This window comes from Protopterus annectens, chromosome 12.part0 (assembly GCF_019279795.1).
Source record: "Protopterus annectens isolate FY-2018-M chromosome 12.part0, PAN1.0, whole genome shotgun sequence".
Classification (NCBI taxonomy): domain Eukaryota; kingdom Metazoa; phylum Chordata; order Ceratodontiformes; family Protopteridae; genus Protopterus; species Protopterus annectens.
The window spans coordinates 503,134,694-503,160,877 of record NC_056746.1 but is presented as its reverse complement, the minus strand read 5'-3'; the positions used below and the strand labels follow the sequence as shown (position 1 = coordinate 503,160,877).

Here is a 26,184-nt window from a genome sequence, read left to right as displayed (position 1 = left end):
CCCATTCCTTCTAGGATTGTTAATATAGGTAGTTCAAACTTTTTATAGCTTGTACGTGTGCTACCTTAAAGCATTTTTGTAGTAATGTAGTTATGTATATATTTTTCACATAGTCATTACTGCAGGTGTTTTGAATTATAGTATCACCAACTTGGGTACTGTTGCTTCTATTAGCCTGTAAGCTTTTTTCTTGAAAATAGTTGCGTTTCTAGCATCTTCAAGTCGTACAAGTACTGGTATGTTAGTTTTTCTTGTATGTTTTGCTGTGATGTTTGAGTAGTGTACTGGATTCAAAAAGTGTTCAGCTTCTGGACAAAAAGTCTTCCCAGTGCACAATCATCGGACCCAATAGCCCTGGAGATTTCTGCTTTGACTTCTATTACTCTTTCAAAGCTAATGCTTTCAGGTTGAGAAGAGTTCCGGAGCAGAAGAGTAGGACTTAACGCTAATGTTTTTTGCACCATTTCTTCCCCTTGGTGCTTCAGCACTAGACAGCTTAGCTCGTCAGTCCTCCTCAGAACCAGCCTCTATGGAGATGGGGGAAACTTCCTGAGTCAGCTGAAAGAGGTAGTTTCTACTCTTCTGCAAAGGCTGACTCTGTATTTGAAGCTGTGGAGAGGGCCATGGCTGATAAGGAGACAAGTGTGTGGCTGATTTGGATCCATCCCGACTCCGGTTGGATTCAGTGCCTCATTCTTCTTCTTTGAGTTGACAGGGACAGACTGACCCAATTAGCTTCAAGGCAGCTATTCGTTCAAGCTCTCTGTCCAATTCCAACAAGTCTGTCAGAGCCCCTGTGTCATGTTTCGCAAAAGACATGCAAATGGAAACACAGACTCCTGTCCTGGGTCTGTCTCTGAAGACATGGATTCAGATGGAGAAGGATCCCCAGGACCCCCCCCCCCCCAGGGCATCACCTTTGGGCACATACTTAAATTGATGAAGCAGAGGGTGGGATGGTTGACTGAAGTGCCTTCATCTGATGAGTCCATGTTCCTTGAAGCTTTTGAGTCTGGCCCATCGGTGTCCTGGACGGTCCCACCTCCTGGTGCTTTAGTAGACCTTGTTGCTATGAAAGCTTGGAAGGAGCCTGATGTGTGCGGAGCCCATTCATAAAAAAAAAAAATGACAATCTTGCTCCAAGGCCCTCAAGTAGATGACATGGTGGTAGCAGCAGCAGCCACAAAGAAGGAACTTTGAGGAAAGTTCTTCTGTCCATTCCTATAACAGAAAATCCAGTGTATTGGACAGACTGGATAGATGGACTTGTGCTTTAGTGACCTTCACACTTCAAGTGCTGATCTACCTAGCCCATCTGACACATTTCCAAAGGAACGTGTTCAAGGAGGTTTCTAAGTCCCTTTGGGTAACTTTACCATCAGACATGCAAAAAATGTTGGATACCCAAATGTCTGCCCTACAGTCTACATCAAATGTGGCCATGCGAATGCTGTCAGATGCAGCTTGATGGCATGTAGAATGGCTGGCACAGGTATTTTGAGTCCCTTTGTCCCGATATGTGTATGTGGTTTTGGGGAAAGCTTCAAGGCATTCTTTATAAATGTTCCCTACAATAGTTCCAGTCTGTTTGGACCCAAGGTAAAGGAAACGTTTATCAGGAGTGAACAAGACTGTAAGACCCTGTCTGCCATAGAAATCACTTTTTCTACTCCACAAAGATCCTTTTCTAGGAATCAAAGGGGAGGTAGGAAAATGTGGTTAAAAAAATCTGGGTTTCACCATGATACACCTGGGGATTTACCTCCTATGGTACAGGTGGAGGTAATTCAAATGGATGCCACTCAAGGTCGAAGCAGACCGCAGAACCAATATTTCGTCACTGAGAAAACTTTATCAGCATCCCTGAACGGTTGACCAACTACTGCACTCTGGATGCAGTCGGGGGGTGCTTAACATTAAAACCATTTAGGCCTGGCAATCCATAAAGTCTAATTCATGGGTGCCAAGGATAATCACCAGAGGCTATGTCATACCCTTTTTGTTAATGCCAGAGAAAATATTGGGTGGTGTAGCTGGAATCTTCAGATAGTTGGAATGTGCAGCAACAGAACTGTTAAAAACTGCTGAGCAAGAGAGTTATCCACCCAGTCCCCTAAACCAGTTAGGATACCAGGTTCTTTTTAATTCGAAAGAAGTCAAAGGACCTGAGATCAGTTTTGGATCTCCGCCACCTAAATCAAGATGTCTCTCAAAGTTCCAAATGGTCATGGTACAGTCCATACTGCCTCTGTTGAGGAAGGATGATTGGATGTGCTCTGTCGATATCCAGGGCACTTATTATCTCATATGAAGACATTCCAGGAGTTCCCTCCATTTCCGTCTGGGAGTGTATCACTGCCAGTTTAGAGCTCTACCATTCGGTCTTGCCACAGCACCCTGGGTGTTCACCAAGATTATGGCTGTGGTAGCAGCTCATCTGTGACTGCAGGGGATCCAGGGCTTCCCATACTTGGATGATTGGCTCCTAACTGCTGTCTCCAGGGATCTATAATTGGAACACCGACATTCCCTTTATCTTACAGACCAATTAGGGATAACAGTTAACCACATGAAGAGCAAACTGCCACTCATGCAGAAAATGGAATTTATGTGATGCAAGATCGATACTGTTCAAATTGGAAAACTCCCCATTGCAAGAGTCCAGTCATTAAGACTCCTAGCCTCTCTAAATGATTCAACATCCCCACCCACAGGCAAGACTGATTGTCCCTGTGTAAGGTATGATGGCTTCTAGTATTACATTAATCCAGTTAGCAAGATACCACATGAAAGCACTACAGTGGACACAGTTTGTCCATTGGTCAGAGAATTCACCCCCTTCACACCAGAATCTGCTCACTCAAGTATGCAAAAACCACACAAAAGTTGGTGGATCACTTCTCTGTCAGTAGTAGAGGGCAAACCATTGTTCCTCATTGGACAGGAACCAAAATAAGACAAACTAGCGAAAAACAAAAAGACAGCTTGGAAACACCAAAGCAAATTCTCTCTGTTTAATTCTCTCTGTTTAATGAAGTGCTTTTCGTCTTGCACATATGGCAAGACTTCATCAGAAACTGAACAAACTTCAACACAAACAATATATACACACCCTTTTTGTCACATGACACTTCTAATTAAAATCTTGTGTCTTAAAGGCACATCCACATTATTGCTACTTAAAACATTTTTTAAAAACAAATATGACTGACAATATTTTAGAACACTTCAACCCTTCCCTTCCTTCAGAATTTTTACCTGTAATGGTGATAGAAATATATATACACAAACATACTAACAAACATACTAACAATACTATATCTCAAATTATTGTGTTGACTCTCAAAATATGGTATTACGTAGTTAACTAAGAAGTCAGAAACTTACATATCTGAGTCAAATGAAGTCAGATATCACAAATATGAACGCATTTAATAAAAATGCATACACACATTAACGTTTAAGATTTTTCAACTTCAATATACTGTTTAAAGATATTGCCTCATTCAAACCCGGATAAAACATTGCCCCAGTGCGTATTTGCCAGCTTAACTCAAGTTGCTCAAGTAAAAGTGTAAGCGCCCCCCCCCCCCCCCCCCCGACTATCATCAACAACTGAATCAATTGCTTTGAACAAAAATGAATGTTGTGGATAGGAAATAATGTGTCTAGCCAGTGCATTGTCTCTGTTAAGGGTCTTTATTTTATATAGATGTTCCTATACTCGTTCTTTTAACCTTCTATCCGTTTTACCTATGTAAAACGCTGCACAGCATTGACACTGAGCTGCATAAACCACAAACTTGGACTGACAAGTGTACTTCAATTTGATTTTAAAACTAATATTTTTAACTTCAGTGACTTGTCCCGTACTCATGTATTTACAGTAGTTACACATCTGGCATTTGTACATGCCACACTTCCACTGTGGGGTGTTTTTTTTATATTGTAATAATTCCTTTAAATTAGTCCCCCTCTTGTAAATAATCCGGGGTTTGCTTTTGACCTTGTAAGAAAGGTGAGGGTCTCTCCTAATTGTTTCCCAATTTTTGTTCAAAATTGACATTATTTCCCTTGCATTACTACTATAGGGTGTTATTAAACTTAAATTCCATACTTTTTTGTTGTAATTCTCTGTCACTTATTATAACACTTTGTAAACCAATGGACAAAATGGGTTTATACAACCCCTGTTCTCTCTTATATTTTACTTCTTCCAGTAGACACTCAAAGTCCACTGGGTAACCTCTCCTAACAAACATTAACCTCAAATTATTACATTCATCCATGAAATCCTGGTCCATCGTGACCATATGGGCAGCTCTCACGAGTTGACCCTTCACCACTGATTTCTTTTGGTGCCATGGATGGCAACTGCTAAAATGTAATAGAGTTTGAATATGTGGCCTTTCTATAAATTTTCGCTACATATGCGTTCCTTTCAATATCTTTACTAAGATCCACATCCAAGTATGAAATCCTGGTAATTTCAAATACATAAGTAAAGGAAAGGAAATCTGTAGTGCTGTTAAAATAATCTACTAGTTTACTAGCTGCTTCCTTATTTCCTTCAAAAATGATAAAAAAATATCATCCAAAAACCGTGTGTAGAACTGGATGTGCTGTTTCACTTCTTGTTTACCAAAGATAAATTCTTGTTCCCATGAGGCCATTACCAAATTGGCATAACTTGCCCAACAGGGTGACCCCATAGCTACACTGATCTTTTAAAATCAAATTGAAGTACACTTGTCAGTCCAAGTTTGTGGTTTATATAGCTCAGTGTCAATGCTATGCAGCGTTTTACATAGGTAAAATGGATAGAAGGTTAAAAGAACGAGTATACGAACATCTATATAAAATAAAGAGCCTTAACAGAGACAATGCACTGGCTAGACACATTATTTCCTATTCACAACATTCAGTTTTGTTCAAAGCAATTGATTCAGTTGTTGATGATAGTCGGGTTGGGGGGGGGGGCGCTTACACTTTTACTTGAGCAACTTGAGTTAAATTGGCAAATATGCACTGGGGGGCAATGTTTTAGCCGGGTTTGAATGAGACAATATCTTTAAACAGTATATTGAAGTTGAAAAATCTTAAACGTTAATGTGTGTATGCATTTTTATAAAATGCGTTCATATTTGTGATATCAGACTTCATTTGACTCAGATATGTAAGTTTCTGACTTCTTAGTTAACTAAGTAATACCATATTTTGAGAGTCGACACAATAATTTGAGATATAGTATTGTTAGTATGTTTGTGTATATATATTTCTATCACCATTACAGGTACAAATTCTGAAGGAAGGGTTGAGGTATTCTAAAATATTGTCAGTCATATTTGTTTTTAAAAAATGTTTTAAGTAGCAATAATGTGGATGTGCCTTTAAGACGCACAAGATTTTAATTAGAAGTGTCGTGACAAAAAGGGTGTGTATATATTGTTTGTGTTGAAGTTTGTTCAGTTTCTGATGAAGTCTTGCCATATGTGCAAGACGAAAAGCGCTTCATTAAACTGAGAGAAAATTTGCTTTGGTGTTTCCAAGCTGTCTTTTTGTTTTTCGCTAGTAAACCATTGTGCCTACCTGTTCCCTTGGCCACAGTCGCCACAGCCACTTCCCTGCTGGGGAGAGCATTTTGAGGAGAAGATTGCTCAAGGCCAAACTTTCACATCAGTGTCTTGAAGATGAGAGCAAATACTCCTAGTGTTGCAGGCCTTCGAGGACTTCCTACCCAAGGGTGTAATTTCCATCCAGACAGACAGCATGGTCTATAGTGGTATGGTACATCCACAAACAGTGTGGAACATATTCATATCCTCTCTAGCAGGAGGCCATGCAAGTCTGGTAGTGGGGGATGTCTTCCCACCGCTTTCTGATAGCAATAAACATTCCTGGGACATCCATTATATGTGCAGACAGGTTGAGCAGGAGTATCCATTTACCTCACAAGTGGCCTCTCAAACAGTAGAGGCAGAGATCCTCAGTCACTGGGGCCAACCTTGCTGTGACCTCTTTGCTTCCTATCTAAACAACAAATGCAGCAGTTGCTTTGCCCTCATCCCTCCACAGTGACAGTCACAGAGAGATGCTGTAGTCCGCATTTGGCCCCAGGTCTGCTTTACGCCTTTGCACTGATACCCATTCAGCAGTCCAAAAAGTGGAAGATCAAGGTAATCATCATTGCTCTGTTTTGGCCCCCTTTTCTTAATGGTATAAATTTCTGATTCCTTTAGTCTTTCTCAGTTTGCCTTCCAGTGTCAAATCCTGCACCATTTTTGAACGACTTCTATTAAGTGCCCTTCCTCTCTGATTTTAAAACATTGGGGGGGGAGTTCTTCTAGTCCGTCTTGTAATACTGGGGGGATGATGGAGATGGAGAACCACTACTTTTATTCATTTACTTTTACTTCTGTCACCAGCACTTAGTTTCCTGTCTATTAAAACTAATACTAAAAATGTCCTTTCTCAATTTTGTTGTTCCAGCCCACCTGCTGGATGCTTGCTCCCATGTTTTTTATTTCCCAGATGCATTACTTAGTGTGTTCTGTTGAATCACATCTGTCACACACCTGATTATTTTTAATTTTGTCAGGTTCTTCTACTTTTTCCAGTCAGTGTTCTGAGCTAGCCATTTTGTCAACCTTAGTTTCATCTGCAGAAAGGCACACTTTTTTCCCCATAATATAATAAAGCACTAAACCCAGCACAGACCATTCATGTTACCCTACTTGCACCTCTGCTTTCCTAGGATGGCTTGCTGTTTACTTTTGTTCTTTGTGTCTTGTTCAGCCAGTATTTAAAACATGCTTTTTCCCTAGGGACCTACTCGACAGTTGTTCATTTTGATTACTTGCCTTTTTTGTGAATAGAGTGCCAGACAGATTACCAAAATTGAGGAGGAGTTGTAATCGGGCACTGCTCGTATATCCACTTCTACTTGTTTGTGGGGTCTATAAAAAAGCTATTTGATATTTCACAGATTGTAGACAAACTGAAAACATGACTATTTCACATCACATTGGAACCTTTGAGTTTAGTATATGGGTGTGTAATATCAAAGCTTCTTGTATGGAGGCCATAGGGGGGCCCCCTTAGGGAGAAGTGTCAAAGGAAAAACAACTTCAAAATAATCAACACACAGCAGGTTCAGGTTAAGGCACTTTAATCTTGCAGCAAGGAGACAAAAACGTGCTAATACAGAGTTTGTCTAACTAGAATCAGGAAGTGAAGCTATTCTTATACTTTTCTTACAAGACATTGCCTACCAAGCTGACGTAATAAATCACAAGTTCTTTCAATATTATTTCATAGCAGCTGTTTGTCCATGATTTTCTGCTGGCACATCAAGTTTACAAAAAAAAACTTCCTAAGGAAAACAACGTGGCCTTGATGACCACCGGTCAGATACAACTTCAGGTCACTGCACTTGGATCATTTGGGTTTGCCACTCTGCCTGGATCTTGTGTGTTTCAGATACAACTTCTCACTATGCAATGTCACCATCCAAGGTACTATGGCTAATTTGAGAACAAAACGAGTACAGATTATAGTTCATTTCTTCAAGCAGTCTTTGTTTGATGCATCTTTTCTTTTCCGCAGCTGTGCATGTTCTTGTAACACGAACAGAGCTGATTGTTCATATTCAATAACATTATAGAAAACAGTATTGTTCTATTCATTCATTTTCCTGACCTAGCAGATAATCACCTGCTTCTCAGTAGATTTCCAAAAGGCATAAACATGAATTCTGCTGTGCTAGCAAATACTAGGTCAGAGAGCATCTTGCAGTTTCAGAAAGCATACTGCAGTTTGAAAAAGCATCTTATGATTTCATACAGAATTAAGCTGTACATAAAATAGAATGAAATGTGTTAACCCTTTTAGCTTCTAATAAGCACTAAACATATGCATTAGTACATATTTACAACCAGTCTTCTTGTTAGAAAAATAACAGTGCATTGAGTATCAGCAGTCATTGAATGAATTCTGCAGGTGTATACAGCTATGTTTTAGGTATTCCTGTATTTTAAGGTATTACGTTACTATATACTATGCATGTTGAGGATTTTCTTGGCTGCGTTGATGCTTACTTGATTACTGTACATGAATTAGTACACTGCCCTTTATTTTTGCTTTTCCTCAGAGTTATTGAATTCTGGATTTTGTGTAGCAGTGTGTTCATGTCTTATGTCTGGCAGTTGGCTTAGAGGATTAAGGACCTGTTAATGAGCTGTTTCTTGTGGTCCACTGGTGCAGGTTTGATTCCGTCCGCTTCCATTGCCCAACTGTATGATTCTGAACATGTCACTTAATCACATATCGTTCCTGGGCCAAGTCTGAAAAAGGTCTAAGATGATCACTGTTCCCCTAGAAAACAAATATAAATTAAGTAATAACTTTTTGTAGTGTTACTGCTTTTTCTTGCTGTGTGTTTCTGCATTGTGTCTGGTGTGAATTCTTGATACTAATTTAATATAATGAAACTACTAGGTACTGCCTTGAACTGTGAAAATAAGACATTTTTTGACCGAGTTACACTGAAATATTATTGTGTATTTCAGGAGTGGCTACCAAAGCAAGATATCTTGAGTGGAAGGGGTTTTCAGCTGTGGCTTTCCTGTCACTGCAGTATGGCAAGTGATGAAGAAGACCCAGTTATACAAGAGGTAAGTAACATGAAGAATTGGGAATTTATATGACAAGGAAAGTCAGGATGACTTTTTACCTTTTCTGCCAGAAATCTGAAATGAGGAAAATCTGAGAAGTAGACAGTTTGGTAGATAAGCTTGAAAAATCTTCATACCCTTTTTTTCCAAGTGATACTGAATTGAAGTAGAAACACCGTGTGGAAACTGAGCATTCAGTGGGAGGGGATAAGATTAAGAGGAAATCTTGTAATGATTTGGGCTACTCCCAGAAAATTGCAGTAACTTGTTGTAAGTAAGCAGGTTATGCCTTGTATGTCTGAAGACCTTTTGCTTTCTTTATCACCTTGCTTAATAGATTTTTCAGCTTTTGGTACAAGCTGTGGCTTGTGTAACAATTTACTGCATTGACCACACAGTACAGCATCGTATCCTGTAGTCAAAAGATGAGCTAGAACTTTATAAAGGTCTAGTCATGATATTTTGTAAGTTAAACCTGTGAAACCAATAGCTTTTTCAACAGTAGTTGAAGATTTCATTGCAGAATTTGTGTTAATTTGATGAACAGAATACTGAAATCCACAATCTACACTTGTTCCTACTTTTTTATTGCAAAAATGATCCAGCACGGTCTAAAATGCCAGTTAAGAAGTCTGGAAAACTAACTCCAGGTCTGTTAAGCCGTTGAGAAGTCTTCGCCCATACAAACACAAATTTGCTGCCAGTGCATATAGACTTAAGGTATTGAAAGAAATCTAACGTCAGTAAACTACAGCTGTTAAGTATGCTTATGAATTCCAGGTAGACATAGCAGGAAATAAGTGGCAAGACCAAAAGAGCTAAATTAGATTGATGGTGTAAGTATCATAAATGGTCCTGTTTGTTATTTTCAAAGTAATTAGTTTGCTTGAGGCAGGTGTCTGAAGCCACAAATTAACAATAGACAAGAGCTACAAAAACAAAGTGACATTTTATTGAAAGATTTGGTATGTAGCCAGATTAGGAGAATAAAATGGTTTCACACAAGAGAACGCAAACCACGTAGTACAAAAAAGTTAATTGAGCAATGTCAACCAGATCAAAAGTATGTTTTCCCAACATTGGTCTAATTTGATGATAGATGAAAGAATTGGGTATTTAGTGGGTGAGAAACCACATTTTTGTTTTAAGAACAAGAAATCCTTGAAACAACTTTTACATTAACCTATGAATCAGCCACAACGAAAAAGCAAAGGTCCAATCCCACAGTTGGTAGCAAAATATTTTATTAACAGGCAGAATAAGCGCTTTCGTCTTGTGTACAAGACTTCATCAGATGCCCCCATGTTACATTTCATTCTATTTAAACCCCTTTCAATTAAATCCAATTAAAATTTAAAGACACAATGAACTGTTTACAAAAAATAAATATACAAGCACATACATAGTCAATAGGCAAAACCTAAAACTGTTAAAATGTCCCTTCAAAACACTTGTGCTGCTAAAAAATTAAATAATAAAGAGAAGGTGAAATATTTACATGTTTTTAAATGCGTGTAGCTTTAGCCATTAAAACCGGCTTAATAGTAATGTATTCATTTAAACCGGGAAAAATGTTAGACTTTAACCTAAGCTGCCACTTCAGTTCCTTATTTAATTATACATTTTTCACATCTCCCCCTCTGGGATTCATTTTAGCCACATCTATAATCCCAAATTTAAAACCACTAAAGGAAGAACAGTTAAAATGTTTATATAGTGCACTGGTCTCTTTCATAATCTTAATGTCATGAAAATGTTCATACATCCTGTCCTTAAGGGCCCTCTCCGTTTTTCCTACATAAAATTCAGGGCACTTTTCACATGTAGCCAGATACATTATCATTTTTGTGTTACAATTACCCTTGCAAAACCAAACTCTGTTGTTCAAACCATTTTGTAAACATACACAGTCTTCCTTGATGATGTATGGACACTGCTTGCAGTTACCGCATGAACTAGTTGCCTTTTTTGTAAAACAATTAGACACTTCTAGTTGTTCAAATGCTCTTTTAAAGTTCTTTCCAGTCCTAATAGAAAATACAGGCTCATACAACTCTGTTTGTTTTAAGCATACTCCAGTTAGCCTTTATAGTATCTATAAAAATTCCTGTAAGACCATTGAATTCAGTTAAACATGCCCTTTGGGATTTATTATTTTTTCTTAATTTAACAAATTCATCCAAAGGTTTTCCTAATAGGGCCTTATATCTGGTACTCCACCCTCTATATACTTCATCCAGAACTCCTTGGACCATCTCTCTGGGATATCCCGTCTCCATGAATATCTCACCAAGATAATTTAATTCCCTTCCGAGATCTTTTTTATCTGAGGTCATTCTTGCAATACATACTGCTTGCCCCTTTACAAGACTTTTTCTGAAACATGGGATGATTACTGGTGTAATGCAAATAGCTATTATACCATGTACTTTTTCAATAAATTCTAGACTCAAACCCTTCTTTAGTCTGAAAAATAGTGGTGTCAAGGTAGTTTATGCTTACTTTATCCCATGTATAAGTAAATTTAAAGAAGGTGGTACATGCATTTAAGTATGCCCGTGGTGGTGGTGGTGCTGTGGTAGCGTTGTCGCCTCACAGTAAGACGCTGTCCGGTTCGATTCTCAGCTAGAGCGTCTTCTGCGTGGAGACATGCGTGAATGGACGTACCTTAGTTGAAGGTTGTGCGTCAGGCCTGGCAAGCCGGTACGTAAAAATCAACTGCTAATCATTAGCGGACTGGAGTTCTGCTGTGGCAACCCCTAACTGGGAAAAGCCGAAAGACACAAACAATAAAAGAATCTACAGTCTCTTTACCCCCTTCCCACAAAACAAATATATCATCCAAAAATCTCATATAAAGACGTATATTGCTACTATATGGGCAGTTAAATACATACCGGTGTTACCACTCCAACGTAACCAAATTGGCATATATGGGGGCACAAGCTGCCCCCATTGCCACCCCACTAATTTGCTGGTAATGTTCACCTTGAAAACTTATGTAGTTATGGTCAAGCACCACTTCCATAAGTTCAAGAATCAGAATTTGGTCTTTGGACATTGTAGAAAACTTGTAAATGCTTTCAATAAAATACTTAGTTTAAGTTTTCTCATCATAGATGTAAGGGTGTTATTTACCAGTATTCCAAGACATGAAGGACATCAGTATTTTAGTCTTAAAGAGCGGATAAGGGAACGTCTGTATAGTATAAGGACTTCCTACACTGCTAATGCTTTAGCTAAACATATTATAGAAAATACGCAGAAATGAACCTCCAGCACAGTGTCAAAATTCAACTTTTATTTCCAGTTAAGTGCTTTCATCCCCTAGTATGGAACTTCATCAGAACCACACACAAATTAATTTTTAATGTATTAAAATTTTAACATTTATACATATTTCGTATAATAATCCTATATAGATTTTTAAAAAACAAATTTTATGATAGTGTTGTATGTTATTCAGTAAGGGTTACTTAATTGATTATTTAATTGTGGCGTGGTTTATGTATAAAAGGTGGCGTGGTTTATGTATAAAAGGTGGTGTAGGCAATGTAAAGTAGTTCTGATGAAGTCCACATACTAGGGGATGAAAGCGCTTGACTGGAAATTAAAAGTTGAATTTTGGCACTGTGCTGGAGGTTCGTTATTGCTTTGTGGCAAGTTGTGTCCTTATTGTGGTTATTGATATTAGAGAAAATTCCTGTGATTGCTTCCAGTTTTTAGCAATTGAAAATATACATGAGAATATCCGTTTCAGTGACATTAAGAATGTTACTGAAAGATCTGAGCCGAGATGGATTATCAAATTAAGGGCTGATAGAGGAGCAAGGTTGAATGTCCGTGTTTCCATCAAGTCTGTTCTAAAAGCACTCAATCTATTAAGATAGACTGATTTGACATTTTGCAAGATGTTATTTTTATATGCATGTTTATATTTTATTATATTTTTTTGGTTGTTTTTATATATTCTATTATTTTAGTTGGCGTAATTTGGTTCATATATTACTTTTGTTTGTTTGGCTGGCGGATGTGCATAAGCAAAGTATGTGCTCGATTGGTTTTGTTCGGATAGATTGTACCTAATTTAATGAATAGGAAGATTGAGATGGGTTGTTTTGTTTAGTTTTATTTCAGTGTTATCTTTACATTTTAATAGTGGTGAAACACATACGTTTTCTAGTGATTTATATATGACCGATGGCTTATGCTGATGTTGCACGACCATATGTTGAGTATTGTATTAGATCTGCAGAACTTTTTCTATATTGTTTTGTGTGCCTGATTTGGTGCCTTTTTGGATGTACTTTGTAAATGGATTATAGGTTTTATGTCGTTTGTTTGTATTACGAAGTTTTCTTGTGACAAGATTTATGGTCTACTTTCGTAAATGGGGAAACATAATTTGATTGGTTCATTTATTTTTTATCAGCATGTTGATAGGTTAGTTGATGTGCATAATGCATCTTCATTTTCAATGTTTTTGATTGGTTAATTTTCTGGTGAATGAGAAAATTTTGGTCTTGAGGGACTATATTGTTTATATAGGTCTTAGTTCAATGGTCTTTATTACTTTTGATTTACAGAGTTCATTATATGCTGTATTATTTAAATCTACGAGTGAACAGTTAGTTTTCAAATCATGTCAGTGAATACGCACCATTGTATAGCTGCATGCGTAATATCATCAATTCTTGATTGTTATAAATGTTTGGTCATTCTATCCCCTCTCTGAGGCTTTGTTTTTTACACTTCAGTACTAACTATGACACCTGATGACAAACATGATTCATATTGATTGTTTACTAATATATGTAAGGTTGTTTGAATGTGTTGGCCATTTGTTTTTATGGTGCAGAGGTTTTACAGTAGCTGTATATAATTCGTTGGCCCCTAACATTGGTCATTTATTTTTTTGTACTAGATTATTGGATTTTTATTTATTACTGTTTGTCCTATTTAGGTAGGATGTATACATTGGAAATTTACTTTTTGAGAAGTTGATAGGTTTATGGTATTTGATGCCATTTGAGTATTTTGGGCTGAATGATTATAGTGTGTATAAATGAATGTTGATTGCACATTTTGATTGGCTGGTGCATTTTACAGACAGACTATGATTGACCGTTGCAAAACTTTTTTTTTTAATTTAAGGTATTGGATGTTTTTTAGTTCAGTTAATTAACATATTTTATGTGATTTGCTAGTTTCAATTCATACAAGATTTTTGATCGGTTTGCAGTTTTAAATAGGATGGTATGTGCACTTTTGTTAATGGTCTGATGAAGCAGTCTGACTGTGAAAGCGCTTACCTCTAATAAATAATTTACTTGAATTATCCAGGTGTGTGTCAGTGTATCCTGTATTGTTTTTTTTCAGTAATAATACTGTTTACTTTTGAGGGTTATTTACTTAGAATCTATTTAGACATTAATATACATGGATGCACTGAAAATTATAATGAAATCACAGCAGTGACTGGGAATTACTTAAAATCATAGGCGGTTACTAGGCTAATGGCCCTGGGGCCCTTACAAGCCAAGAGTTTATCCCAAAAAAAAAAAAGAAACCTCAGTCAGCACCCATCGCTCCTGTCAATGGGGGACAAAGGTAAAACTCCTGGGAAAAATTTGTGGTTTCCCATCTGCTCATCAAGGTTATGCTTGAAGATGGTCAACGGGGTACCCTGACATGTATGGTAAGTCTATTCCAGAGTCGGGGCAGCCTCTGGGAGACAAACTTGTCTCCCTAGCAGGTTTTGTTGATGTTGCATATTAGATTTAGGCCTATCAAGCAGGTAATGCACGAGGGGTTAGACTTGCGGATATGCATAATCTCTAGTAGGGCAGGGTCCAATATTGCCTTGTAGGTGAGACGGAGATCACCTCTGAGCAATCTGTATGATACCGAATAAAGTGATAGTGATTTGAGCCTGTCTGTATAGGACAGATGTTGGAGGCCATAGATTCTCTTTGTGAGGTATTTCTGTGGCCTTTCCAGTTGGTGCAGGTGTTTGGAGAGGTACCTATCAAACGGGGTGTTCTACTCAATTATGGGTCTAATGAGGGAGGAGTACAGAGAGGTAATAACCTCCTTTTGTTCTGGATGCAATCCCTTTACTTATGAGATGAACCAAGTAAAAGGCTTTTCTGACCAGTGCCACCACATGATGGTCGAATGTGCGATTGTTGTCAACCTGAGTACCCAGGTCTCTCACCATGGGCTGTGTGCTCAGGGACCTGTCATTGATGCGGTAATTGTTAGGGGCTGTGTTTTTGCCGAATGATGGTATGATACATTTTTTTGCATTTAACTTAAGACCATAACTTTGGCACCAGTTATTTGTAGCTGTGAGACCCTCTTGCAGTATGTTAACATCATTTCGGGAGTCAGTGACAGCACCCAACTTACAGTCATCCGCAGACTTGGTCAGCCACAGGTCCTTTGTCTGGACCTCTGAAAAGTAGATGCCAAACAGTAGGGGTCCTATGACGGACCCCTGGGGAACACCACTAGTGATAAGTCTGCTGTTGGAGGTTGTGGCGCCTATTTTGACCTTGTGGGTCCTATCTGTGAGCCAGTTGGTCACCCATCTGAGGAGATAGGGATTAACACCAAGTTGTGTTAGCTTTTCGATGATGCCCGAGTGGGGGATTGTCAAAGCCTTGGCCCAGGTCAAGGTAAGATGTATGTACAGACTTTCCCTCATCCAGGGCCTTGGCGGCAGTCTCAGAGAAGTCAACTAGGTTCAGTAGGTAATATCTGCCCCTGACAAATCCGAATTGTGCGGGGTCGAGTGTTTGGAGATTGCCTATGTCCTTATTTATGAGATCCGTAATAATACGCTCCATGGCTTTACAGATCAGACTTGTCAGGTTAATGGGGCGATAGTTTCTTGGGTCAGTAGTGGCACCACCTTTGTGTAAGGGGATGACAATGGCGGTTCTCCACTCTGCTGGAATGAAGCCTGTAATTAGGCTGTGGTTGAATAAGGTGCTCAATGGCGAAGCTAGTTCTTGCTGGAGATGGTGCAGAATACATGGGTACAATTCCCAGATTTCATGTCTTGAAAATAGAATTTCATTTTTTTAAAGTCACTTGCATGCCATTTTTGTAATGTCTCCTGAGTAGGATTAGATATTAACATTTGTAACAGCTACGCAATTGGAACGTCATGACACCCATATTCTTGCTTGCCTTTCACTTTAGCCCTATTCTGCCCTCAGCCTTTTACTCGAAAGTAGTATGCTACTATAATGCAGGAAGTGCTTTATTGTCACTTTTCTGTAGTTTCTTAATTGTACTTCACATCTTTAATTTTCCTAATGCACCTTCCTTTCTTTTTGTTCTTTTTTTCCTGTTAGCTTGTACATGCCAAATCTGGACAAGTCTTTTTCCTTTCATCCCTTTTCACTACTGTCTGTCCATGTTGATCCATTTTAGGTTTCTTTTCCCTGCTCTTTCTGTAATGCCTCTGATAATCTTCTTCAGCTTGTTTGCCATCTCAGTTACCTGTGCTCTTACAACCCTTTTTTTTTCTCCTCTGTGTTTCCCCAACCCGTCTTGTCTGCTGGCTGACGCCACCTCCTCTCTAGTACTGCTTTGCCCTTTGAGTAGCAAATCCTTTACTATTTGTAGCTCCCATATACTGCACAAAGGCTCCCCATTCTCTTACAGATACCGCATCTGCTGCCATCCCAAAGCTGCCTTAGCCAAACTCCAGTCTCGCATCGAGATGTCTCACCAGTCCCCCTGTCCAGTATGTACTATTTCCATCCTACCCTTTTGCTAAATTCATTGCTTTTGCCTCTTAAATTGCATCTAAATTATAATATATATTTTATTCTATTTTACTCTGTTCTGTTTACATTTAGCTAGGTGTTTGTCTTTGGTTTCCCTGACTTGACTTGATCTGTAGTAGTTGTGCTGTTTTGACCCACCTCACAAACACTCTGTTTTCTACTTCTTCCTGCCTCTGTCCTACCATTTCCCGACATAAAGGCACTTTCTCATTTAACCAAGAAGGGCAGAACACCAAAACACATGTTCATTCCTAATTCCCAGAATGGCACAAGTGCACCACTTGTACTGTTCACATATCACTTTTCGCTTCAGGTACGTGCATGTTTATTAGAAAGAAACGGTAGAGGGAGGTCATCATTATGGGTAGAAGAAAATAAGTTGCTTCTTCTCATAGCTGTGAGCATACCTGTCAACCTGGAAACATCAAAAAAGCTGGACAAAGGCCCATGAAAAATACGTACAAATCTGTACTCTAACAAAATTTGCATATATAATTATGTAACCCTGCCCACCCTAATGGAATTGTGGGATACCAACCTTCAAACACAAACTGAAGAACAGACCACCAAAATATGGCCCCATAGCCTATAGTAAATGGTAACCATTGTTTTGAAATGTTTAGCAATTATGTTTGCTGGGAAGGGAAAAGATGAACCTTAGAATTTTGTTTTTGGTGACTTGCAGTATGTGTTTTTTGTTAAAAGTAGGGCATTTAATGGCAGGCAATATTCTAATCTTAGCAAAAGAAAATTATAGTTTGCTAGGACTTCCAAAAGTTATTATCCATGGCCTACTGATCAGTGGTGTAGCTAGAGTTTGTGCCGCCTGGGACTGTCTTTGAGTTTGCTGCCCTTCCCCCGTCACAAAATCATGGTCGAATGGGGCCCCCCATATACAGCCCCCCCCCCCGCAGTAATTCCAATGTCCCATTACTTAGCTATTTCACCCCATTTACCATAAACATTGTAATGTGCATACTGTTCACTTCTACAGTGATTATTTGGATTTCATATAAAACTTTTATTTTACATTTTATAGAACAAAAACTAATAGACATCAACTAAACAAAGCAATACAGTCTCTCAATAAAAATGGACTTAACATTAAAACTTCTCTGCCCTTCAAACTCACATTCATTGAAACAGCATTGAAACTTACATTCAAAGAAAATGCATCTGGTCAGTGGCGGATAAAGATTACCTTGGGCTGTTTTCAAATCCTAGGCCCATGCACACGAAATATACATGTGTTCTTTGATACACCTTCCTGATTGTATTAAATTATATTCCTTTTATAATACAGTACACTTGATAGAACATGTTTTAAATTTATTGTTTTGAACATTTTTCCAGTAAGCAATGAAACAAAATGCATGAATCAATAATGAGAAAACTGCCCAATTCAGAACATTTCCATCGTAAAAGTCTACTCAAACTTCTACAATCCACCAGTTAGGCAGCAAGACCTAGGCTTTGCTGCCTTTGTTAATGACAACTTGAAAAAAAAAAGGATCAATGAATGGCATTCTCTAACTAACTTAGTCTGCATATATTTGCCATCTGATTACAGGGTTTGCTTCTGCATTTTAAAACTAATGGAATATCAGGTTTAACTATTTTTCTCTCTCTCTCTCCCACTGCCAATTTTCATTTACAGTGATCCATTTTTTTCTATAAGTTGTCTTTTACACATGCAGCAAGTACCAAAATAACTTGAGTTTGCTGCATTAGTAAAGGCGAATCTGTCAAAACTTGTTCTGTGGATAAATGTACCTTATGACACCTATGTCTTTTAGGAGCAAATTAGCTCAAACAAAATAAAAAAAAAAATAGCTACCCATTTCGCATGTGGAACATGACCACAGACAGAACAGCATACTAGAGTAAAATGATGGAGGAATGAGGGGTTCCATGTTTATGCATGCAACGTGGTGAGTGTTGCTGATAAGCACATTGTCACTACGCTTTCAAAACAGAATTCTGACTGCATTTTAAACTGTGAGATTGCCCCTTTTAAGTATGTAAGCATTTTATAACTTGACAGAGTATTATAGCTCAGCCAGACTCTTCACTCCAAAAATCAATAAACAATAATAAAAAATAAAGACTGCTGCAACACAGAGTGAAAAGGCACAACTGCACATTCAACTACATGCCTTTTTCACAGAAATCCTATTATATATTCTTTGCTGTTGAAATAAATCATACTGGAGAACTGAAAGTGCTATAACTGATAATCTGTACTTCTTGCAGAGTTATAACTCAGAAAAACTGTTGACTGCCTGCAGTGCAAGTCTAATGCGAGCATTACTTTAACAGCCAAGAACAAGCGATCGCATTACAGAGCCTTACAAAAAAATAATTATTTATGACTGAAGGATAAGCATATATATCGCTCAACAAAACTGTAAGGGCACCCGAGAATGCAAATAAGTAATATACCCGGATTAAAAGAAAAGAAATGTTTCCAGGAAATGAATGGCTCCATGATTGCAGGTACAGTTAAGATCCCTCAACAAAATACATGCGCCACCACCCACCAACTAGAGTGAGCAAATTATTTCCCAATTCCCAGAGATGCCCAGCCCAGATTTATCTTTTAATTGGCTGTAATAGTAATATTAAAAGGTTCTGATACATATTACACACCACAGTAACATCTTCGTAAACCAACTTCTACACCAGTTCGCCCTCATTCACCTGAAAGTATATCCTGTGCTAAAGCATCATGGGAACTGTAGTTTTCTGTCAAGAAGGGAACAAATATATTTATTTAAAACAATATTTAACAATATTTATGCTTGCAACTGATATCAACAACATTTCACTAACGCTTTAACAATTACACAGAGCTAACAAAAGCATGAAGTGTTACCACCCTTGGCTTCTGTGTTTTTGTAATCCTGTGTGTGTGTGTGTGTGTGTGTGTGTGTGTGTGTGTGTGTGTGTGTGTGTGTGTCTGTCTGTACGCTTGACTCCACTGATAAGTTGTAGCCTGTATTGTCATGGTTACAGGCATATAAACAACTTGGTTTGGCTAAAGCAGCAGTAGTTCTTTCTAAGTGTTAAGTTAAATAAAAATTTGTTCAGGTAGACAGCTGCCTATATTGTAAAAGTAAAATGGATTACTGTGATTTAGAGAAGCTTTCAGTTACTGTCAAGAACCCCGTTTTAAACCATCTGTTTTAAATTACAAAGTGTCATTGCTAAGCAGTACGGAGAAAATAACTCTAGTTCTTCTGACACAGTGGAGCATCTTATAAGACTATTGAAAGTGATATATAATGCATTGAACATTGCTTTATGATAATTGATGTAAATGTATTATGCAGAGCAGCAGATGTGAGAGTTCTAGATTTAACATGTAGTTTCTTGCTCAGAATTTATTCATGTAAGAAATAATTTGCAAAGTATTACAACTTCAGTTTGTATTTGCAGACTGGATATGATAAGGACATGATCTCTGTAAATGTAGCAAAGAATGAGACCATCCTCTATGGATAATGACCACAATACAACTCTACTTTTTTTAGTGCAGCTTTTATCTTTCAAGAGGCATTCAGTTTCGAAACTTTCAATCTACAACTCGTACCTCCAAGTTTACCTGATAAAAATCAGTTCAGTTTGTCCTTTCTTTGCCCCTATGCATACTAAGAGGAGTTCTAGCATGTAAATGTGGTAGACAAGAAAAATTAACAGGTGCATCTCCAGAGCGAAAGGACTACAGGAGGGCAGTTTGTGGGTGGTCCTTGAGCAGCAGCAAAGAAAACTTGGAAAAAAGCAAAAGGGTGTTATCATTAAGCCACTACAGTGCCAATACTATCTGTACAGCTCTGGAAGAATGTTGTAGGCTTAAAGCTGGCTGAAAATACCGGAGCTGTAAGTACGGGAATGGAAGAAAGTCAAAATTGTTTGTTATTCCAGACCACTGTGACAGATGTATAGAGCTACATTCAGACAATAGGGGATAAAACATTTGAGAAATGAAGAAACATTTGAGTAAGCACATAGTGGCCCTTTAAACATTGTAAATATAAAGAAAAAATTGTGATTTAAAGGGGCCATTTGGGAATTCGTGGCACCCCATTATTTAAGTCTCAAAACCGGGAAATTCCGAGTTATTCAGTACAGTTGAGAGGTATGGCTGTGAGACACTAACATCACAGTTTCATTATTTCCAGTATTTAAAGGTGCTTGTTTATTTCACTTTTTCATATGTCCTTATTTATGTTGAGTGCTCTGCTGAAGAAATCCCTCTGAGGCTGTAATGAATCTCTAAGCCATTTACTCCTCACTTAGACCAGTGGTTCTATGGCTTAAGGTCACTTGCTCAGATGTCAGTCGAGTACCACTTTCTGCAAATTTGGGAGTAAGAGACTGCATTGAAGCACAGATGTTTCATCTATTTTGGGGGTACAGAGATTCACAACATACACCTCTTTTAAATGTAACTGATTAAGAATTTACTGCATATACAAGAAGAGAGATTTTCCTGTTCTATAGTGTAGTAACCAGTTTCTGATTTCCTGTCCACTTTGGTCAAAGCAGTGTTTGATCAGCTGACAGACTGCCTTTTTGGTTTTATTATGGGATACCTATCGTTATGGAATCCCAGAGCAAAGACATATTTTTGCACCACCTCTTTATGGCTGACATTGTGCTTTATTGGCATTAAATGCACAGTTGATGAATGTGTGGGGGAGAATATGGATATCTCTCTTTACTAATACCAATAATAACTACACCCATTGGAGTCCAATAAATGTCAACTCTTAGCAGAAAGCTGAGATTGAGTGTGAATGCAAAGCATGTGTAAATACATCAAAGTCACCTGGTTAGACAGGTTATAACAAAGATGTACTTAAAAAGGTTCACAGATTTGCATATAGTCCTTTGCTGCAGCTCCATCATTGGTCCAGCTTTAGACCTCTTTCTTTACCTTGTGAACTTGCTGAGTAAAGCATATATAATTTATCACTCCTCAGAATATCATTTGGTTGTTGGCTATGGTGGGCCTGCACTCTGCACTTTTCTGTGTGTTGTTGATGGGTCCAAATTTGCCTATATGTACTTTTCTTCCTTTTCCAATAGCCCCAAGATTCTGTATATACACATGCAGCCTTGTCTGCTGTGGAATTTTATATACACACATGGATGTACACGCCTGTCTTGTTTTTTCTGTATTTTTTTAATAGTAGTCCATGGATTCTTTGCTCACACTCAGTGTTGCTTCCTTTGGTTGTAGTGCCAAGACTGTGTTTGCATGTGTTGTTGCTGAGTCAAAATATTCTTTCCTCATTGCCTTTGGAACAAATTACAGCTCCAACGTTCTGTACATTCACTGTGAGCTGTGACCACTGCTGTACGTTTCACTAGTACATGCAAAACTCTACAATGTGCTATCATATGCTACTCTAGCACTGCATTTGCATGATATATGTGTCATACTGGTCAAGAGTTGTGTGAAGTAATGAACATTTTATGAAGGAAACCAGTCTCAAAGTCAGGTAGGGAAACAGAATTTTAGAAGTAATAACCCTTCATTACTGTATCTACATAGCCTACATAGGCTTTGTACTATGCACACTCCTATTAATTTGTTGGCTCTTGATCTTTGTAAGTCCTTGTTTTGGAGTAGATCTGCACATGCAGACCTCATTGTGCTGAGTACTAAAGAGTTGTAGTGATATGGTTGCAACCGTGCTGTGGACCAGAGTCCAGCAAGTCTTTCAGCTCTTCAATTTCTGTAGTGCAAATGGACTTCTATAGTCAGACATGGTACAAGTGGAAGTCAGATGGGATATGTGCAGGTAGTTCCTGAAGATTTGACTGAATATTTCTGTACCCAGCTAATCGACTGATCTGCTTCAGCCTGTTCGGGTAGAAAAGGCAGAAGTAAATTATGTGATGAACAGGGTCCTGATAGTGTTCTGAGTAAGTGCTATGGCAAAATGTAATGCATGTGTAGCTGTCATTTTATTGGTAAATTAAGATGAGCATTCTTTGTGTTTCACTACCTGCCTTCACATTTGCTCCTAGCTTGAACCTGGTGTATTTCCTGTTTTGGCAAGCTACTCAGTGAAGAAATACTGGAATCTGGCAGCAGCTTGGTTACTGATTTGAGCTAGTGAAACCACTTTCTTTTTCTCCAGTCCCACTTGCATTCAGTTTTTTTCCTGTTCAGTCTGTGTTTCCACTTGGGAGGGCTGTAGATGAGAATGCATCCATCTGAATGTAAGCTTGATGTGTAACATTGGGCAAGTAGGCATAGTGCCAAGTTGTCATTTTAAATCTGCTTGCAGCTTAGTGTCAGTTTTGCTTCATGTAGTCCAGCTGGATCGAATTTATTTGGTTGCTGTTGGGGGCAAAACAACTTTCTCTGGGGCTTAGTGACCTCTGAGTTAATTACATTAGTTATTATGTAAAGGGTATAGCTGCTCTCACTGTATTTATTTATTTTATTTATTGTCATTTGTTAACCGGGTTGGTCCAGCTGAGCCAGGGGCCCATTTTCAGTGGAGACCCGAGGAGAAAAGCTCCGAAAACAAGTTGCCCTTTTACAAAAACATACAAGTTTTAAGCAGTTTGCTATTTGATACAGTTACAATGGAGTACAGTCTAGAAGTTATACATCAAGAATAAGAAACTAATTTATACAACTGTGTTCAAGTTGCATAAGATGGTCTAGTATCAGAAGTATATTTTTCTGCAAGAGCAAATATAAGTAACAGCTATAAAACTCCACAAGTAAAAATATGTACATGAATAAGATGTAGGTATACAGTAGAGCAATAATTAGAAAGAAAATAGAGAAATAAGAGTGTGCTTAGAGTAAGGGTGTAGAAATAGTAAGCGAGCAGGATATAATTTATATTTCAGTCTTCTGAATGCAGAGAGATGGTCTTGGATGTAGTGGCTTCAGATGAATCCTGCTAGAGTCTGCCATTTTTGTCTGGTTCTTGTCAAACATATTTACATGTTGGTATCTGGATGGCCTGTATGGGCCATTTTCGTCCTATGGGTTTCATTGGTAGCAAAGATTTTCAGTCTTAAATGTAGTATGCCTTTGAGGTTTGCTTTGCTGTAGTAGTTAGATTTTTTTTTTGGTGACGTCTGCTGTCTACTTTAGCATACTGCATACTAATTGTAATGTTGAAGCTGTGTATAACACTGACCTGTTTCCCCTCATTTTCCTTCAGATTGACGTGTTCCTGGCTAAAAGTCTGTCTGAGAAGCTCTATTTATTTCAGGTATGTGGTCATTATTTTAAAATTTAGTCAGTGCACTCAGACTGTCTGCATTTCACATCGCTAGAATAAACAGTTAACCTATACAATCCTGAACTTCTCATAAATTTAATGTTTTAAGATGTATTATTTACAGTAATATCTTGTCTTATCTTTGATAGCAAGGAAGATTGTGTAAACTGGATGTACAGGCCAGTGTGACAGTAACATTTTTTTAAAACGTTTTAGAATTCATTGTGAGTCACTTGTTTATAAAAAAAAATTTGGGAAAAAGGCTTTATGTGCTGTCAGCAATGGGAAAAAGTAAAACAATGTTTTTGGTAGTCTCTGTTAATTTACATATCCTCCACGTGTTGGCTTTTGTAGGTTGAAAATGATGGGTGGTTGTATCTTCACAGTTACTTTGCACTAATTTACAAAAAATATTTACATTTTTTTTTTTAACAAAGTTTGTGTTTTGTTTACGTCCAGTTATGTAGTCTAATCCATGTTCTGCTGTTTGCAACACAGCATACCTCATGCCACATAGCTTCCAAGGCAGAGTATAACTTCATACTATCTCTATTGCAAGATGACAGCTGTACCATGTAATGTTTGCTGTGTCCTGTTGTATGGTGTAGATTAGTGTACATAATAAGAAATCTCATGTGGGCATGTACTAAGTGGATTGATTACTGAGCACGTGCAGGGACAGAGTGCCGTTTTGTGTTAAGATGATGTAGTGTAAGCGCTGGTTGTTAATCAGTTTGTTTATAGTTATTGATGATGCTATCCATCCTTATGTGTTTTTATATAGTAAAGCATATTAAATGAACTACCCCGCCTTGCATGTCTTCTAAGTGTAGAGGGACGAGCGACATGGTGTCAGAAGTGGCATATCTAATGGCCAGAAAGAAATCCAGTTTCTCTACTTTGACTTCAAGAGGCATCTAATTAGTACTGGTGATATGTACAGAAGTGGACCACCCCTGCTACATGTATAATCTGAAATCAAAAAAAAAGGTCAGAAACAAATTTCTGATGATAAAACTTGCTCAAACTATTTCTTATTCACAAAATATGAAATGAAACATACAGTCCTCTCTAAATGATATTAAAATAAGTCAAAATGTCCGATATTGCTAGAATTATTCAAATTACTACTGAAAATGTTTGAAATAAAGTCTGAATTGCATAAAAGGAATAAAGTAGGGGAAAATGACTGCATTTTTGCAAAGCATGTATTTTTCATATTAAGCAAAGATATCAGAGTTATCAGAAATGTATGAGTGCTCACATGTTTGTGCAGTGTTACACTAAAGCTATTTCACAAATACAGCCATTTCAGAGCATATTTCGCAAAGAATGGTATTTCAAAGAGTTTGTGTATTTGTGTGTTACTGCAAGTTGCAGAGAGGCAACTTGTTCACACATAATTACAAGGGCCTTGTTTTCAGTGTGAGCACAAACACACATACTTTGTTGGCATGGCTGAAGGATTTCGAAAACCAGGTCCACTAGTTTGACAATAATATTGCTGAGAACTGGAGAGGGTTTGAGCAAGAGTCTACATTTTCAAACAGGCTGCATTTTCTGATAAAGATGATTGTACAAAGGCATTTGTTCTACTTAATTTGGCTGGGTCACAAGCCATTGAAAGGGAACGTTCATTTGCCTATGCACTTGCTATTTACACTGGAGAGGGGGAAACCATCATATTGTTGTACAGACTGAGTCAAGGGAAGACCCTGAGTGCTTAAAACGTAAATTTAGAGAAATGTGACTTGAGAAACAAAGCTAAACGTACAGATTTGGTGATTTAACAGATGAGTTGATAAAGAACATACTTTTTAATTTCTCCAAGTCTTTTAGGTTTCTAATAGCATGACTGGAATGGACCCCATTCCTAAGTCAAAGTATGATTAAAGTTCATGAAATTAGTATTGTTTCAGTCTTTGATGTCAGCCAAAAGTGCTCTTCATAACACCCGCATTGTGCCCAGTAGTGACTCCTACTGCAATTCTTACATGGTTTGGTAACGTATCTAAATACGTTTGTAAATTCATTTTTATAAAAACCCGTTGCTCTTACTACTATTGGAACTGTCTGGGTATCTATCTTCCACATTGCTCTCATTTCTGGCTGCAGATCCTGATATTTTATGACTTTGTCTCTCTCTCTACACAAGACACTGTAGTCACTGGGTGTAGTGATTTCAATGATTGATGCTACTCCTTTTTTTTTTTTTTTCCTTTTCTTGGAACACTATATCCGGGTTTCTAGCATCTATCTTTTGAACTCTTGGTAATGGGTGGTCCCATGTGATATAAACTTCATAATTTTCTGTGTTGCTTTGTGGCTCATGTTTCCAGTGTTTTTCAGCCACTTCAATACCATAATGTTTGCACAATCCCCAGTGCAACAATCTTGTCACATTATTATGCCTTTCATTATACAGTCCTGCCATAAGTGTGTCGCAACCAG

At 38.0% G+C, this 26,184-nt stretch overlaps 1 protein-coding gene across 2 annotated transcripts in view; it reads left to right on the top strand.

Annotated features, from left to right (window-relative positions):
* POLR3E (RNA polymerase III subunit E) overlaps positions 1-26,184 on the top strand; it is an 892,447-nt gene that overhangs the window by 41,215 nt on the left and 825,048 nt on the right. For both annotated transcript variants that reach the window (XM_044089628.1, XM_044089629.1), the window contains exons 2-3: positions 8,568-8,672; positions 23,674-23,724. In XM_044089628.1, the coding sequence (XP_043945563.1) occupies positions 8,637-8,672; positions 23,674-23,724 (87 nt within the window). In that variant the 5' untranslated portion in view covers positions 8,568-8,636. The remainder of the gene's footprint in view (positions 1-8,567; positions 8,673-23,673; positions 23,725-26,184) is intronic.